Genomic DNA, 18,379 nt, shown 5'->3' with positions numbered 1-18,379 from the left:
AGAAAGCCCAAGGTCCTCAGGGGCGCCTGGTGTTCAGACGTCGAGTGGCAAGAGTCACGGAAGCTGAGGCCGGATGGTCGACCCCTGCTCCACGCCTAACTCCAACAACACTAAGCAAAGCAAATGTTCACTGGGCTCACAGACGGCTTCCTGTGCTTGAGACACTAACTACCCAATCAGTGCTGTGCTCTCTGATGTGACCAGATCCAGGCAATTTGCAGACCAGTGCTTGGATCTTACCAGCTCATCTCAAAGGTCCAGGTCACTGGAGGTCCACTAGGACCTGGGGAGAACCTTTACCTCTTTACCACGCTGCCTGCCTACAGGAGTGGCTCAGACGGGCAGCAGGTGAGGGACATGGGGTGTACAAATGTGGAGCCCACAGAAAAATGTGAGCTCATGAAGATTAGTGCAATTAGCAAATTAGAAGGTGAGTCAGTTGCTTTCAGCCAGTTTTTGCAGCTGGGCACCTGCAGGGCCTGGGCTGGAGAGGTGTCCTGGTGGCCAGGCCTGCTCTGGGTCACTACATTGCAAAACGAGCAAGGCCAGAACCCTCTCCCAGTTCATGGAAGTACACTCTTCTTCCTTACTGGTGCCTTTGGGCGAATGTTCCTGGCATCACTCTGCGACCTCCCAGGCCGGTCAGAAGCAGAAGTTTCCTACTCAGTGTGTAATGTTTGCGGCCTCAGTGAGGCCTGCCCAGGGCTACTGGGGACCTGCCAAGTGCCCGTCACTGGCCTCTGGGCCTGGGAGTTCTGGCTTCACGTGGGGCGCTCGGTGCTCTCCCGGCTCACTGACAGCACAGCTGCATGTGAATAGCTCGCTCCTCTCTATTAAATCCCACCCTTCACAGAAGAGCACCAAAGCCACAGACTATTAAATTTAGTTAAATATTAGATTTCTCATTTAATGATTGCCCACACAACTGGTTTTATCAGCAGAGAGCTGACTGTGTCACAGGGGAGTTGAGTTAAGCCATTTTATTTGTTCCCATAATTGCATTCAAAGAGGGCAGGAGCCCTGCAGAGAAATGAGGAAAGATTGGCATATTCCCTGAAGGACTCTTCCTTTGACTCCGGGCAGTGGGGACCTCCAGTCTGGAGCACACAAATGGCCACTCCTTAATTAAATGTGAGCCCCTCTAATATTGGGTGGAATTAGCTATTATCAGATCTGGACACAGTGAGCCCGCAGAGACAGATGCCTGCTCACCAGGGCTGCCCCCCCCCCCACGCGGCCCCGGCCTGCTCCCGGACACTTCCAAATGGCCCTGGGCTCTGTGCTCAGTTCTGGAAAAGAGGTGACCAGATCCCAGGGAAACCAACAGTCACCTGGACAACAGTGTGCCCACTGGGGGTGGTGCAGCGGCTGTCACACTGGCCCACCTGCAGGCTCCTCAAGTCCCTGAGAGCTTCCCACAAGCAGCAAGGCTTGCAGCCCCCTCTGGTGTGCCCTGGAGTAGAGAAAGAGGCCCTGCAGGTACTTCTGAGGGGTGTGGACCCCCTCGAGGGCTTGCTTGATCCCTACCTGTGATTGGCCCAATGCCAGGTTGCCCACCAAAGATGCTGAGCTGAGGTCACGCAGGCCTGATGGTCCCTCTCCCTGCTGGAAGCCCGTGTGTGTGCACCCAGGGGTCAGCAGGACTTTTGCAGACACACAGAGGGGTTCCTGGGTTGGTTCCCTGGCCTCCGCAGCCATGTGTCTGTCAGCAAATGTGCTGAGAAGGAACGGGGCCTCCAGGACCACCTCTTCCCATGTCCCTTCATCCTGGCCTCACGTGCCTCAGGTGGACAGGCAGGCCTCTGAGCCACTCACCTGTCCCTGTGCCTTTTGTGGGCAGGTGAGCTCCATACAAAGGACTTGGACCACTGAGGCTGGCAGAGAAGCCCCGGTGATGGGCAGGCACCCTCTGGCAACACAGTCGGCTTTAATAAAAGTGCCAGGGCATCTAACTGGGCCAAATGCCCGTAGATCACCAAGAATCAGCCTTCAGGGTGACGGCCTGCCTGTTCCTGCACGTGGCCAGGAGACGGCTTGAGGAGAGGAGCACAGCCTCTCACCTGTTCTGAGCGCCGATGAAACAGGAAGCAACTGGCAAAGAAGCCGGAGAATAGGAACGTGTTGTTTCTGCTTATTCTAGAAATTAGGAAAATCCCCCGATTGTGCATGAGCCAGCAGGGGACAAAGAAGAGCCACACATGAAAGCGACCATTGCCTTTCATACCTAACAACCACCGAGGTGCAGCGTGTTCCGTGGTTTTGATGTGAACCACCGGTGACTGAAATAATGGGCCTCGTGGTCATGGAAAATTAAAAAACGTTTAAAAGACCTTCAAGCCTATGTGACATCAGGACAGAATTCTGGGGACCAGCAGTGGGAAGGAAGTGTCAGCAGGAGGAGTCAAAGGAGGGATGTACAATGTTTGACTGGTAAAGTAGAGCTTCAGGAAACGCCTGACGGCAGGAATCTCACCGTGAGGACACTGACACGCCACATGATCACGCAGTGGTTTTGTTTTGAAGTGAAAATGTCTTGGGGCTGGGGCAGCAGCTCAGGGGTGGAGTGCCTGCCTCGCACGTGAGGGGCAACTGGTTGGATCCTCGGCACCACATAAAAATAAATGAATAAAGATATTGTGTCCATCTACATAGAAAAAAAATGAAAATGTCTCCGCTAGATGCTGAAAATGAAGCTCTTCAATGAGGAAGAACTTTGGGTGACAACACAGAGTTGTGTGAGGGGACCCGTGGGCACTGTGTGAGGGCACTCATGGGCAAGGTGTTCTGTGGACTGTTGACTCGGTCCTCCTCTGCATGGGGTGAGTCTTGGCAAGGGTCCTCGCCTGAATGCCACCTTGCAGTGAGGCTTTCTTTGGCCACCTCGCGGCTTCTTAAAGCATGTGAACACTCTAGTTCTCAGATGGAACTCGACAGCTGCACCTGGACACCAGGCTTCAGTCCGGCACCTGGGCTGCATTTTGAGCCACAGGCTTGGAGTCGGCCTTGCTCTGCATTTGGAAACCCTGTGAGCGTCTGCCCCTGTCCTCAGGAACAGCACCTGTGGCTGGTTAGGCGGGCCACTCCACCCTGCTGGCCCACAAGCTGGAAAGCCCTTGGCCCCTCTCTTGGGGACAGGCCTGGCATCAGGAGGCATCCAACTGGCCTGCTGCTGCGATACCAGGAAGACCTGTCCATTCCTCTCTGCTCAGACCAGGGAAGGGCCATGTTTTGACGGCAGAGACCATAGGAAGACTCCAAGACACTCTGCATGGTCAGCAGAGGTCACCCTCTCCCTGGAGAGCAGGGACAAGGTGGCTCTTAAGTCTCCTTTCCCCTCTTTCTCTAGGGTCAGAAAAGAGCAGTTCACCACCAGCTGACCTGTGGGTCATGCCCTCATCTCTCCCCTGGGCAGTGGCCTGGCAGCCCTTCCTCGTGGCAGTGCCCAGCCCTCCTACCCACCCACACATGGTGCCCAGATCTGACTGTCACTCCGGGTCCTACAGGCAGCAGCCAGGCTGCTTAGCAACACTCGTGGGCCCTTCATGATTGCATGCTGGGTGCATGTCCTGTCATCTTGAGAGAGGCGGTGGCATGAGCAGCGTCCTGACAGCCTGGTGGGCGTCCCTCAGGAAGCACGCAGGAGGCCGGGAGGTTGAGGGAGAGTGGCACGGGGCACGGTCTTCCATGCCACAGGGCTCGGTGGCCAGGCGGCCTGGAGTTTAGGCACCGTGGGTCTTGTCGTGGACCATCCTGACATCACCCCAGGCCCTGCACCTTTCTCACGGAAGCTGTGGAACCGACCCAGGAATCCCTCTGTGTGTCTGCAAGAGTCCTGCACCGTGAGCCACCAGGATCCAGCTGTCACACGCACGTGTTAGACGTGCTTGTGAGGACTTTCTACCCCACGCCCAGGTTGTTTGCATACTCAGGCACCAACTGAACGTGCTTTGCCCAGCCATAATTACATCCTTAAGGAAACAGCCTTTAAATAATTCAGAGTCACAGCTGTGAACACGGCAGGCTCTGTTTGTAGATAAGATTTTCTAAAGGGGAAAAAGTCAAATATTCCCAGGGAGGTTCAGGGTCAGGGTGGGAGAGGGAGAAAGGACAGGCATTCTGCAACAGTGATTTCCCCTCCACAGCAGGCCTGGGGCGAGAGCCACCTGCCCCAAGGGTGCGCACAGCCCAGCCTTCCAGGGCCTCCCTGGTGTCGGGCACGTGGGTCCTGATGGTGTCTGTCCTCTTCGCTGTCCCTGTGGTGGCTTCTTCTGCAGTCCAGGAGCTTGCTCGTTGTCACACTGTCCAGCTGCAGCCACCTGGACCCTGCTCTCTGCAGCTCAGCCCCTCAGGGTGGTCAGAGGTGCTTCCCGACCCAGGACAGAGCCCTGCTGCTCTGCATGTCGGATCCCAATGGGTGAGGGCACATGCCACGCGGCCCCAGCACCCTCACCAGGGCTGGGCTGAACTGGGAACGGTTTTGGAGCCGTGGAGGACACTGGGCCTGTGCCACCTGGTGACAATGACGGGAAGCCAGGGCTCCTGGGGCTTGAGGTCTGGGCAGCTGAGCAGATGGTGGCTCTTGGTTGAGCATTCCTCCCTGAAATGTGTGGCACCCAAGGCTGAACACCAAATCTATTCGGTTTCACGGTGGCCTGGTGCAGGCGTCCGGCAGGTAACCTTCGAGGGTATTTGCGTCAGATGGCGTGTGCTCTGACTGAGACCCCGCACCAAGGTCAGCACGGAATTCTCCGTGTGCGTCTTCCTGTTGGTGCTCAAAACCTTCATGTCTCTGGAGCATTGGCGATTTGGGATTTGGGGATTAGGGAGGCTCCACCTGCAACTGGAAGGACGGGCTCTGCTGGAGCCACTCCGCCTGGGTTGGAAAGGACTTGCTCACCGCGGGCACTTGGACCCTCACCCGAGTTCCATGCTGAGGACGAATGTGCTGAGGTGGCCCAGCTGAAGACAGCCCCAGGCCAGCACGAGTGCTTGCAGACACTGGCGGCAGCTTGTGCCACCCTCCCTGGGACCTTCCCTGTCTCGGCCCTCCACAGGGAGCATTCACTGGATATTCACGGGGACAGAGAGTGCAGACACTGGCGGCAGCTCGTGCCACCCTCCCTGGGACCTCTCCTGTCTCGGCCCTCCACGGGGAGCATTCACTGGATATTCACGGGGACAGAGAGTGCAGACAATGGTGCAGGCGCCACGGATTCTTTGTGCAGAGCCACAGGGGTGAGCGGGTGGCTGCCCACTGTCCGCCTCCCTGTTGCTCCTGGAGTCCCTGCGGTGGCTTTGCAGTCATGAAGGAGTGTGACTGACCTGACCTCCTGAGGCCCGCCTGAGGTGGACGCCAACCCCGCTGTGGGCGCTCACCCGCCACAGAGGCTGTGACGAGGCCCTGCTGCAGCCCAGCCACCCCACAGATAAGAGGCTGCTGCTGAGAGCAGGCCCAGCACATCAGCCTCCGGCCTCCTCGCTGGGACCAGTTTGACGGACAAAATGAAAACAGAGCATTTGTCCACCAGGCGTCACAGCTGGGCAAGATGGGAGTCACCCCACCCAGACGGTACCAGGGGCCGGAACTCGGAGTGCTGGGTTTGGCGCTTCACGGGGGCTGCAGCCCTCGGTTCTCACTTCCAGGTGGTCCCAGGTCTGCTCCTGCAGGTGGGGATCCTGAGGTGAGGCAGAAGGAAGTGGGGGGCCAACCTGGGGCCCCAGGGTTAGTGTCCTGCTCCAGTGACCACCTACAGGTCCCGCCACCCCCCAGGGCGGCACTGGGACTGGCCCCTGCACCTGCAGAGGAGGGGAACGAGGGACGGGGAGCTCAACACCGAAATAGTCTTCTCCAAGTCCAGCCCCTGGAGCTCCTGCGAGTGGCCTCTTGCTGTCTCTTCCTTCCTTAGCTCCTCTCCTCTCTTCAACTCTCTCTCCTTCCTCGTTGAGCAGTTGGAGTTCCGCTTGTGCTCAGAGGGCTCTGCACACTGCAGTGTGGCATCCCTGCCGCCAGGGCTTTGCTCATCAGGGCTTTGCTGAGACAGAGCCCAGCTGTGGCACTGTTAAGTTTGGAGGGAATTCTACTCTTCTTTCTCTTCTGTCTGTGAAGCCGAGAGGAACGAAGGCTGGCGTGTCCCACCAACCTTGTCTGTGCGCACAGTGCTTCTTCCTTCTCATCCCACCAGGTCCTTTCTCTGCCTCCGAGAGTCACAGTCGTAAAAGTGACAGCTCAGCTGCCTACAGTCACTGCTCCGTGAAGATGTCTCTCTGTTTATGGAGCGCCACTGTGGAACTCCGCTGAGAGCCAGGCTCTCTTCTGAGGGTACTGGTTGGATGGACTGGTTCATGCAGCCCGGCAGCCCAACAAGTAAAAAGGAGCCATTGTTTGGTTTCCCGGTTAATAAAATGTACAAGGGTTTCAAGAGCATGCCTATACTGCCCTCGCTGGGCAGCTGGGCAGTTTTTACGTGAACCCCCTTCCAGAGCACCGCACCCCACCCTGCACATCTAACTTTACTTATATAAACGAAATAAATAAATGCTTCTCCGTGAGGGCAACACCTATCCCAGGCACAGGTCGGCTGCACTGTCATCCACACCTGACCTTGGACACTAGGCTGGCTTGACCCCCAGGGCCACTCCTCACAGACTCTCCCTGGGCTTCAGGTCTCCTGAAGGAGTGACCACAGCTGGCTGGAAAGTGGCTCAAAAAGTAGGTGCTATGGCGACCCTTGACCTGCGTAGATGAATAAGAGGACCCCCACCCCCTGAAAGAAGCAGGTAAAAGCATTTCAGTGAGTGGCCCTGGCAGGAGGAGCGATGCCATAGGTTCCAAAGCCTAGAGAGCGTGGGTGTCTTGTACCAGGCCACAGGTTTCAGAAGGAACACTTAAAGTGGACATGATTAATGGGCCACAGGGGGTGACAAGTCAGTTCACAGGGTCCTGTGTCCTCCCTGGTCCCAGGGCAGCATCCCGCAAAGCTAGGAAAGTGCAAGGTAGGTATGTTGGGGTACCCACCCACCCTGTTCAAATCTCACCAGACCATCAATTGTGAGGAAAGGAAAAGACCCACAGAATGTCAGGAAATGACTCACGGACCCTTAACAGATATTTAAAATGCACGGCACACATGTTCTTACCGAGACAAGATGCACAGTGGGCGCTGTGGACGACGATTGGATTTTTAAAGTGAAAATCACAGCTAGATCTACAAGAGCACTGTCACAGGGGCGTGTCTGGTGGAGCCACAGAAGACAGGTTTTGGGGTGCAGCTGCAGCCCACTCTGCAGCCAGCCTCCGGGAGGGCTTCCCTGGCTCTGCCTTGCACCACCAGCGGGAGAAGGTGGGCTGGGTGGGGAAGCCCAGAAAATCCCTCTGGAGTCCTCCCGGGGACATTGACCCCTTAGAGGTGTGTCCCAGACCCCCGAACCTCCCAGGCCCCTCGAGCGTCCTCCAGAAGGCTAGAGGAAAGGCCTGGAAGCAGGTGCACCTCCACCCCAAGCCCACGCCCTCTGGGCTGAGAAAGGCCTCGCAGCACCTTCTCCCACTTGCTCCCTTCCATCCTGATGCCCCTTTGACTTCCCGTCTCATCTAAATGGCCTCATAACCCACTAATTGATTTCCAGTATTATCATCACGGACGCTTGGATTTCTCAAGGTTCTTTACTGACTTGGCAGGTTGTCATCCTCTCTGAGATGGCTGTCTAAGTGCTGTCTCCTTACCCACGTCTCTTTTACTCACTTTTGGATGTTTTAACCAGAAACTGGCTATGGGCCTGACTTTCTGCTGGGTACTGACTGTGGGCTCCGTGGGAAGGACAGAGGTGGGGAGAAAGGCAGGGCCTTCTTGGGGTCAGGAAAAGTGGGGTCAAGAGCTGGACAGGGCCAGGAGCTCCTCACAGACCCTGGAAGCCCCATGAATTGGCAGAGACACCCTGCTTGGTGGCACTCCTGATGCTCCTCTGAGTCCTCTCCATGGACCTGGACCTTGGCCTCTGCCCTGCCAGTAGCCTGCACCGCCCAGTTTTAGCAAGTGCCCTGCTGAGTCAGTTCAGCCTGAGCCTCATGCCCCTGAGGTCTGATCACCCTTTGCCACCTGAGGTCTAAGTCCTTGGCCCATCCTCAGCAAGAGTCCCACAAGGACAGGCTGGCCTCCAGGCACCCACAAGCCTGGTCCCAGGGCAGGGCCTCAGGGGAGGACAGTCAGAAGTCCCTGGAGGCTGGATGTTCCAATCCATGCAGCCTTGGCCTCCCTCCTGACTCTCTCAGACCTCCAGGCCCAGCCCTCTGGGAGCCCCTCAACACTTCTAAGGCCACACGCCGGAGCTAAGAGCTGGGGCGCCCACGGTTGGGCCGGGCCAACTCCACCTTCATCATTTTGGATCAGCAAGGTCTGTTCTGAACTTCAGGACCTGGCTGGGCTGTCTCTGGTGAGGACCCTGGGGGTTGGACTCTCCGACTTTCTGGCTTCCTTTCTGCAGAATCTCAGGGAGACGTTAAGACACAGGCACTTACTTTTCCTGTCTGTAGCGTTGTGCACGGTCACAGTGGGCACTCCAGGACCTGCATGGAGAAGGGCGGGGAGCCAGAGAGAGACAGAACAGAAATCATTAGTTCAGCTGAGCACGGGGAGCAAGCAGACGTTCCCTACTATGTGCAGACTATGGAGTCTGGGGAGCCCAGCTCCGCGCGACAGGGGCCGCAGAAGGCCCGTGTGGCTCTACTGAAGATTTTCAATTTATGGTGGTGCAGAGCCACAAGCATGCGGCAGGAGTTACGCTTTGAATCTGAATCTCTTCCAGTGCTGCAGTGTGCCTCCTGGTCCTCCCTCGCGATGCTGGGAGGTGGCACGGAGCCAGAGCCCCCTCAGATGATGGAGAGTCTGCAGAGTACGGAGGTGCTGGGCTAGGATGGGTGCTAGGTGAGGGGTAGTGGATGAATTCTGCACTTTTAAGATTTTTAAATTAGGATTAGTTTACAGGGACATGATCTCATCATGCATCCAGGAGCATCTGTGTGAATGTTTAGATTGTTGTAATGACATTTCACGCAGCATCTTGTCGGGTTTTTGTACGTGTGACCTCATTCATGCTATCCAGGCCCAGAGCGCTGTGCTGGCTTCCTGGAGACCCTTCTGAAGAAGGTGTCTGTCTCTGCTGGACCCCGGAGGCAGCTGCTCCAGGCCCTGGGCCCCTCGAGCACTGTGCACGAAGGTGCTGGGTGCAGGCTGCAGGGACAGTGTCACGCCTTGATGGCCCCTTGATCCCTTTCATTTGCAGCTTCCCAGCTCCAGGTCTGTCGCACTCTTGGGGGAAAGGCCAGTTCAGGACATGGTGGCTCCTGGGCACCTTCCTCTGCAGGTGATTTCTGTATTCTCTTCAGCAAAAGGAGAGTCCAGAGAAAAAGAGGGGGGCTCTGAAGTTTTGTCACACACAGACGGCAGGCCAGGTGCCCTTTCTAACCCTCTCTGCCACTCTCCTCTGCCCTTTCCTCCCCTTGCAGGGCCAGCTATGCCCGCTGGTCCCCATGGGGCTGACTGTCCTGTGGCCTGACGTGCCCAGCCCCCCACACTGGCACAGCCTGTCAGTCTCTGATCTACAGCCCTCTCTGACACCCCGTCCAGAGCGGCAGCCAGGACGTGGCCAGCCTCGGCCCTGGCTCACTCCCCTTCCCTTCCTGGAGCTTGATGCCACACGCTGTCACAGGGTAGCCTAGAAGTCTGACTGTAGCACTGCCGTTCACCGCCCTTCCCCCTGACCGTGCCAGGACCCGGGCTCCACAGCTGTCAGGGACTCGTCGTCCTGTTCACTGCTGTGACTTTCAGCCTCCTGGAAGGTGGCTGGATGGTGCTGAGCGGGCCACACAGAGCACGCAGGAGGCAGGGAAGGCTGCCCCCTGGCTGGGGAGGGAGGGGGGCTGAGGACAGGAGGACACTGGGCTGTGTGGGCCCCATGGCCAGATGGCTGCCTGCGTGCGGCTTCAGGCTGGGGCTCTGGGTGCTTGGAGCTCCTGGGGCTCAGCAGAACTGCAGAACACGTGGTTTTGGGTAGAGAATTGGCTGGAGTTCTGGGAGCCCCCCAACACTTCTAAGGCCACACGCCGGAGCTGAGAGCCATGGGCCCGCTGTGGCCTCTGTGACTTAGAGGCCTCCTGCAGAGGCTAAGAGTGGACCTCTTAGTCCAGACCTGGAGAGGACGCTATGGAAAAGCAAAGCGCCCTTCACATCCACAGGCAAGGTGGGGTAGGTCAGCTGGGGCACACTGACGGGCAGGTCCCAACTGCCGAGAGACGTGGACTGTGGCCATACCAGCTCTGGACATCATAGCAGGTGCCTGATTGCCCAGGAACCGGACACAGACCCCATTCAGTGCACTTCAGGGTCTAGGGGGTCAGGGGCCTTTCCCTACCTGGGCCCCTCCCCATTCACCCAGCAGTGGGGTGGCCAGATAAAATGCAGGGTGCCTGACTACACATGGCTCTCTGGTAAACAACAAATGTTTTCTCTGTATCAATATGTCCTTGCAGCATTTAGGACGTATTTCTAAAAATATTTGTTGTTTATCTAAAATCCAAAAGTAACTGGGCATCCTGGTTTTTTTTTATTGGCTAATTCCAGCCCCACCAGCTAGGAGGGACGATGGCTGAGCTTCTGAGACGGCGATTACTGAAGGGGGTCAAGTACGAACAGTAGGTTTAAATTATTGAGGCAAGCTAAGTTCTCCAACAGGAGGATCCCTTTCCCCACGGGGAGCCGACAGTGGACGAGCAGACCAGTTATGGAGAAATAAAGGGCCTACATCTATTTTCTCTACACATTTCAGGGTGAGTAAATTTGCAAACAGAACATATCCTGTGCTCTTATTAATAATGTAAACAGCTATTATTTATTTAGTGCCTCCCATGTCAAAGCACATTGCTGGATGTTTCATACGAATGATTTCTAGCCCAATCTTCACAACAGTTCTGCAAAGTAGATGTTTCTAACCTGATTTACAGACGAGAAACACAGGTTTATGGCTTCAAGTCTCTGGTCACATCCACGCAGTAAGGAAGTTTCCGGGCCTGGGTAAGTCCTTGCTCACTTTCTAATTCACAAACTTAATACATTTCCCAAAAATTCAAATATTGAAAAAAGGGAAAAATGACAGGGGGAAGGCCCACCTCATTGCTCTTCCAGAAGCAGCCTCAGTGTTTCTGGAATGTTCTGAAATGTTTATCTGCATACAGGTGGTCATAGTTACACATAAGCAGATGTTTTAACACACAGAAAAAAATAACATAAAAGTGTTTCATGCCCATCCGTAAACTTTACCAAACATCAACGTTGACCTGTACTTGCCCTAGTTATTTATTTATTTTTAAATAAAACGTCAGGGATAGACTTGCGGTCACCTGTGCATCTTTCTCTGACCTCTGTAGAGCTGTAGGGAAAGCACAGGGAGCACCGCCTGACACGGGGCTGGGCAGCCATGTTGGACATGAACATGAAAAGCCCAGGAGACAGAAATGGAGAGTGGGATTGCCTCCCGCAGCGGCTCCCACAGCCGGAGCCTGGGAGTCACCGACAGGGAGAGGCACACAGAGGGTCGAGTGCAGAATGGGTGAGAACTCAGACAACTCCACTTTAGGAAGACGACCGTGTTAGAAAAGGGCAAAGGATCTGAATGGACATTTCTTGAAAGGAGATATGCCCATGGCCCAGAGACACATGGAAACCTGCTCGACGCCATGAATCATGGACGTGCACCTCAAAACCACACTTGGCTTCACCTCACACCTGGTAGAATGGCTTTTATCACAAGACGAGGGATAGGTGTTGGAGAGAACGGGGAAGAGGGGCCCTTGCACAGGCTGGTGGGAACGTCAGTGAGTACAGCTGTTAGGGAAAAGTAACAAAGGCTCCCCAACAAATTTAAAATAGAGCCACCATATGATCCAGCCCTCTCATTACAGGGTACAGATCCAAACAAAATAAACCAGTTTTAAAGAGACAGCTGCACCCCTCGTTCATTACCCACAACAGCCAAGACAGGGAAACAGCCGTGTCCACCAGTGGATGGATGGATTCACACCATGTGGTGGACACACGGTGGGACACTATTCAGCCTTCAAAAGAAGGAAAGTCTGTTCTTTGTGAGACCATGGACGAAACTGGAGGATGTGATGTCATGTGATGTGAGTCAGGTGCAGAAAGCCCAACGTCGCATCATTTCACTTACAGAATATACGACCCTAGAACTGAGAGATGGGGAGCAGGACGGTGGTTACCAGGGCCTGTGGGGAAGGGGGAGTGTTGGGGAGCCACTGGTCAGAGGGTGAAAATCTCAGCTAGGAGGGAAGAGTTGAAGAGACCTGTTGTGCCACACGGCGACCCGGTATTCTTGAAAATGTAAGGGAGAAGTAAGGCACCTGTAGCATAATACACCGTGTCTCAAGGCGACATACTTCATACCGTCTTGGTGTGGAGGCTGACAGCTGCAGGAAGACGAGGCCCAGTGTGCAGGAGTGGGTGGGACAGAGACTTTGGAGCAGAGCTGAGCACTCCTGAGAGATCTGAAGGCTCCCTGTGCTGGGGCCTCACAGGTCCGCAGGGGAACGGACGCAGGGAGGGGCGCGTTCATGTGACAGCCAGTGCAAGAAGTAAACAAAAGGCCCCTGGGCTACTGATTAGCAGGGTGGCTGATGAAGGCCCAGTGACCCCCATGCGGAGGGCCACAGAGCGTGCGGGGTGGATGAGAGGCCATTTACCGCTGACAAGGACAGATGGTAAGCAAGGCCAGTGAAGACCTCGGGGGAAGAGGAGTGGGCCCTGTGATGGCCGCCACGAGAACACGTTTATGAAGGTGCAGACGTCAAGGGGGTGCACAGCACTAGGCTGTGTGACCACGCAGAGCTGTGCTCGTGGCAGAGGGCGGGGTGGGGGTGGAGAAGTACGGCGGCTCTCACAACCTCTGGTCGTGACCTCGGCCAGCGCACATCACCTGGCCCAGTCTGATGGCAGTGGAGCGTGCCGAGTCCCCATCTCCTAAGGAGACTGTGATCCCATGGCAGTGGGGGTGACGCCTTCCAGGCAGGGGTGAACACGGGGGACCCACGGCCTCCCACCAAAGGCAGAGCAGTGCACCTTGAAGCAGATATCGTCCACCTGGCCTTGTGCAAACAGTGCACAGAGGTGCCGGTCATCGTTTTTGAAGACATTTTTTTACCTAATGGACACATGTTTTTGGATATTGTCAAGCCCCTGAGTGGGGCAGGGTGTCTTCCCACACCTGCTGGGCATTTGGGTCTCTTGAGGGTCCCAGCCCCAGTCCCATTTCAATCACACTGTGGCTCGTTCTTACCAGTTTGGGGTCTTGGGTCCTTACCGTGCTGCTGCAGATAATTCTCCTGCTTCCTTTTAAGGTCCAACAGCACAGATCAGAGCATTTATTATGCTGAATTGCAACTTTAAAAAGTGTGAGCACTTCCACTCCACAGACAGGAGGGTACACAGGCGGAGGGCGGGGTCGGTCTCCCCCACTGCCTACCCCCTATCCCAGACTGAGTGCTGGGCACCAATGTGTGTGTTACAGATTAACGGCTAATGAGTGAGTGACCTTCTAGTCACATACGTGGTATGACATGCCGAGGTAACAAATTTAAATTAGGCCAAGGGAACCTCTCTTGAGACCATCCTGTGGCCTGTTTTTAATAATTCAGGTTGCTGCTTCTCTGTCAACACTTAGGGTGCCCCTTGACATTTCCACTAGTGTCTCTCCGTTTACAGAACTTCAGCGGTGTTCTGTGTTCTCAGAGCCACATTATAGCCTAGCCACCCTCCGAGTGGTTTTAATACAGCACGCTTCTCCAGACTTGGTGCAAGACACACAAACACCACACTCCAGGAAAAAGGCCGCCCTGTGTCACTCTGTGTCTGTTGATTATAACCAAGTCCCTTCCAGACCGCCCAGGTTCCTGCCCTACACGGAGGTCCTGACAGGTGCCCAGGTCTGTCACGCAGCTGCCCCGTTCTCTCCGGAAGCTGCCACCACCTCCCCCCAGCTCAGCGGTGTAGACCCACTGCTCAGTCCCTGTGAGTCGCAACACCTCCCACTGGCTTCTGCAAATTGGCAGGCGATTTAGGAAAACACCTCAATCAAAACGGATTTTTCTCCTAAGGAATAAAGAACTGTAGGAAAATTCTAAGTTGAAATCAGATACTTGAGATCTGTGAGACTTTGTGCAGACCTGTGCTGGAGCTTGGCTGAGATTTCTCTAAGAAACAAAGGAACACACAGAACGCATGGAGAGTGTGCTCAGGATTTGTGGGGACTTTTACATAAAAGGGGGGGACTTTAAATCCCTTTCAAAGACTCAGGGATTCCGTCACCAATGAGGCTGTGGGGTCTTACCCTGAAGTTTTAAGTCAGCCTTCACTTCTGTTCCATTAAGGCCATGGTCTTCTGCTCATCTGGCCCCAAACCGAGTGTTCTTTAGTTAGAAGAAAGCTTTTCCAGTGCCCTGCGCCTGCCACTCCAGTGCTACACACAGTTACTGTGGGGAAACCTGGACACTGTTGCCTTTAGCCTCACAGGTGGCCAGAGCCTTAGAGGACCCTGCTTAGCTGCTGTTCTTCCGACATCTCATATTCTTAGTTTCTTTTTGTTGGCAAATAATTAAATTCAGCAACCACATGCTGCAGCTCTCCCAGGTGTCAGACACAGAGATATTTGCCACCAGAGAACTCCGAGTCCAACAGGGGTGACGGACACACTAGGGGTCACCTTGATGCTGGCTCCTGGCCTGCACAGTCATCCGAGGTCCATGCACTGGTGGGCATGAGCCAGGAAGTGGTCAGGAGGTCTATGCGCGTGGCCCTGTGGTTCCAGGCGACCGCCTTCCTGCCCAGGGCCCCGGGGCTTGGAGTGCAGACGTCAGGGCCGTAGTCTGGGGTCCACCTGGGTCAGAGCACTGGTGGCCACCACAAAAGCCACTGCAGCCAACTTTCCCTGACTGTGCCTCACCCTGAGCTGGGTGCTTTGGAGACAGCCTCAACCTTGCTGGACGGCAGCAGCAAGGGCTGCTGGAGACTGGGCTGTGATGGACTCTCCGAGGTGAAGCCCTGGCCGTGGCCAGGAAAGTCTGAGCAGCCGGGTGCTCCCTGCCTGCAGGGGAGCACGGAGGAGGGAAGGGGTGAGAACACGGCCGCTGGCCTGCTCCTCCCAGCCCACCCTTCCCATACTTCACGCTTTTGTCTAGTGGTAGGACATGGAGGACTGCCCTATTCATTGCAGATGCCTCTGCCCGTCAGGGCCCACGCTCACTATCCAGGTACGTGTGAGTACACCTGTGTGCACTACCAGAGTCCCGTGAGCCTCTGCCAACACATGTGGGGGACAGGGACATTTTCCATGATTCTCAGCTCTGTCCTAGTGTTTCTTAGGTCCTCAGTAAGTCGGCCTGTCTCAGAGGAGGGCAGCTGGAGGCTGGCAGGAAGAATACAAGTGCTCAAACAAATGTAAGAAGTGCGGCCTGCTGACAGCAGACAGCTAATTATATTTGTTCACCCTTTGCTAACGAGGAGAGAACTGCAATAGAAACAACTTTTGGCTGGGTGCAGTGGCTCATGCCTATAATCCCAGCAGCTCAGGAGGCTGAGGCAGGAGGATCATGAGTTCAAAGCCAGCCTCAGCAACTTAGCGAAGCACTAAGCAACTTAGTGAGATCCTATCTCTAAAAAAAAAATAAAAAATAAAAAAAACATTTAAAACAGGCACTGGGCCATGTGACTCAGTGGATAAGCATCCCTGGGTTCAACCCCCGGTACCTACCAAACAACCCAACCAACCCACCAACATTTGGCCTTTAAAAGGTGGATTATTGACGCACTATTTTGGCTCAAGCTAAATAAATTAATCTCTAAATTGTATTGTTCCTGAAGAAGAAAATCAGCAAAGTCAAGACAGTAACTTTATAACCAACACGTGCGGCAGATGTGCCCTGGAGGACAGAGGGGCAAACCTTCTCATGACGTTCAAAGCAGAGTCGAAGCACACCACAGGCCGCCAGGGGAGAATGTGTGCTGTGCGTCTGGTTTCCCTCCCTTTCCTTTTAGACCCTGAGTTTGCACCTGCCTGACCTGAAGGAGCAACGTGACAATGACAGATGAGAATAAAGTGACTGAACAGGACACAGAACCATAAAGGAAAAAAGTCCTCAGAATAAATAGAAAAATTCATAGAGGATGCGGGCCTCCCGTGCTCCCCTCTCTGTCCTGGAGGACGCTTATGTGACAGATAATTTCCACCAGCAGCCAACCTCCTAGTATGTAAACAATGGAGACTCGGAGGGCCCCCGCAGCCCGTCGCCCGGCTCCAGCTGATGAATGGTATCGACGGGCAGCTGTGTGCAGGCGGAGAGGGTGGCTCTGGCCGGGCGAGATAATTGGCAGCGGCCCGCTGCGCAGACTCCAGATCTCTTTATTTACCAGCCCATGAATAATGGATGCCTGATGCGAGAAGTGTATACATGGAGGGGTATTATCATACTGATAAACAGGGAGGGCCCAGGCACCAGCACTAGTGCAGATAATTAAAATATTTGTTCCAGAGACAGCATTTCCTCGTCAACACTGCGGGCAGGTTTTGTCGCTGTTTGATTTTGAAACCTTGTTATCGCTGACATCAAACCTGGGATTTAGCCCCTCCCCACCGTGCCCCACGGCAGTTAGTTTTGCTTCAATCCGATTTCATGTCCAGGGAACTTGAAAGCGATTCTATTTCCCATGCAGCAGCTGAGTGGCATTGCTCAGCGGGGGCCTGGGAGTGGGTGGGTTGTTCTGCAGGCTCTCAGATGATGGGGGAAGCGAAGGCACGCCGACTCTGCGGTCTCCGGCAGCTTGCTCCAGACTGCGGGAGACGCTGGGGGCTCCTGACGGGCGTTTTAGGAAGGAAAGCCTTCCAGATCATCCAACAGAGAGCAGGCTCTTCGAGGGCTTCTCTGCACGCTCTTGAAACTCAGCTCACATCTTTTGGTAGTGGATTCATGGAAGCGTCTGGTTTTAGAAACTGTCTGCATCAAGGTGGTAGCATCCTCGTGCACCCAGGAGATGTCACATGACCCGGGTGACACTTTTCGGTGTTTCACATAATTCGAGGAGTTCCAAGTATGAGGGACGGATTAGTGTTCTTGGTCCCCAGGGACAAGGACACGGGCAGGGAATGCCACGCTGGGCACTGGCTGCTTGCTTTGTCTCGCACAAGGCCAAGCCAGCATCTGGACTGGGACCTCGCGCTCCTACTTCAGGCTCTTCTGTCCACTTCTCTAGGCTGCTCACGTCATTCTGACCGTCACAGTGTAATAGCCCTTACCAGTTTTCCACGGTGGGATTCCAGAAGTTCTGCCCTGGTCGTCAGTCAAAGGACTAGATTCTAGATTTCAAATGGCATCCATGTCTCGCGTCTTCAAACATTGTTGGAACTCAGGAACCGACTGTATTTCATACAACTTTGTGTCCCGAATGGAAAATGTTCAGTGACTTATTAATAGTAAGTTGCCAACTGGTAGTTGCTGATTAGATGAATAGATAAATAATTCACCTAGAGTACAGTCTCGGGAAATTGTGCACATGGTGAAGTCAGCTCAGAGGCTTTGGCACAAGTTCCTGAATGGCCTCAAAGCTGCTTCCCTGCAGGGCGGTTCTGACCTTTCCCTCCTTGTCTGCGACCTCAGCCACAACCACACAGCTGTGGGTGCTGATCACACCACGATACCACGGGCCACTCTGTTCCACGTGCTTTGTGTGTAGCCGCTCACTCACTCCTTAAAATGACCCCACGTCACAGGCACTACACCCTCAAATTGCAAACTGAATAAACCACGGCACAGAATTGTGTGGCAGTGCTGGCATTTAACCCGAGCACTTGGGCAGACGCCGTCCCCACCTGTGAGGTCCACTGCCCCTCCCTTTGCCACTAGTCACACTTACCTAAATGATCAGAAGCAAGCAACCTCAGGGCTCACCCCAGCTGCACCAGCTGGCTCAGTGACCCGAGCCAGTTATTGGGCTGGCCGGCCCTTGGTGTCCTCCCCTGTGAGTGGGAACACCACCCATGCTCAGAGCGTGCTGAGCACTGAGTGAGAACTCGTGCAGGATGCCTGTGTGTGGCCAGCTCCCTGCAGTGCTGATCCTCCATCCCGGGACCTGGCTGCAATCCTCAGGGCTGGCACCACAGTTCGTGAGACCTTTGAGATTGGCATGGTCCCCCATCTCAGGAAGGTCATCTACAAGGGACATGCAGAGCTCCCAGTTGTTCAGTCCTGCCTGTCCTTGTGGGCCCAGGGCAAGCTGCCCTCACGGAGCTGCCTGGACCTCCCTATCGGGTAGGGATGGCCCCATTCAGT

The 18,379-nt window shown here is 55.0% G+C and overlaps 1 protein-coding gene and 1 long non-coding RNA gene across 21 annotated transcripts in view; one reads left to right on the top strand and one right to left on the bottom strand.

Moving 5' to 3' along the window:
- Window positions 1–18,379, bottom strand: part of Dpp6 (dipeptidyl peptidase like 6) — an 860,191-nt gene that overhangs the window by 50,800 nt on the left and 791,012 nt on the right. For all 6 annotated transcript variants that reach the window (XM_078040897.1, XM_078040899.1, XM_078040896.1 and 3 more), the window contains exon 17: window positions 8,513–8,560. In XM_078040897.1, coding sequence (XP_077897023.1) covers window positions 8,513–8,560 — 48 coding nt within the window. The remainder of the gene's footprint in view (window positions 1–8,512; window positions 8,561–18,379) is intronic.
- LOC144375507 (uncharacterized) overlaps window positions 8,040–18,379 on the top strand; it is a 36,406-nt gene continuing 26,066 nt past the window's right edge. For 6 of the 15 annotated variants that reach the window (XR_013435525.1, XR_013435531.1, XR_013435527.1 and 3 more), the window contains exons 1-2: window positions 8,047–8,427; window positions 10,614–15,307. This is a non-coding gene — a long non-coding RNA (uncharacterized LOC144375507). Of the gene's footprint in view, window positions 8,428–10,613; window positions 18,359–18,379 lie in introns of all 15 variants that reach the window. The other 9 variants (XR_013435530.1, XR_013435529.1, XR_013435535.1 and 6 more) reach the window with 8 other exon arrangements.

This window comes from Ictidomys tridecemlineatus, chromosome 2, assembly GCF_052094955.1.
Source record: "Ictidomys tridecemlineatus isolate mIctTri1 chromosome 2, mIctTri1.hap1, whole genome shotgun sequence".
NCBI classification, from domain to species: Eukaryota; Metazoa; Chordata; class Mammalia; order Rodentia; family Sciuridae; genus Ictidomys; species Ictidomys tridecemlineatus.
Note: the sequence above shows the minus strand (reverse complement) of the source record. Positions and strands in the feature narration are given on the sequence as shown.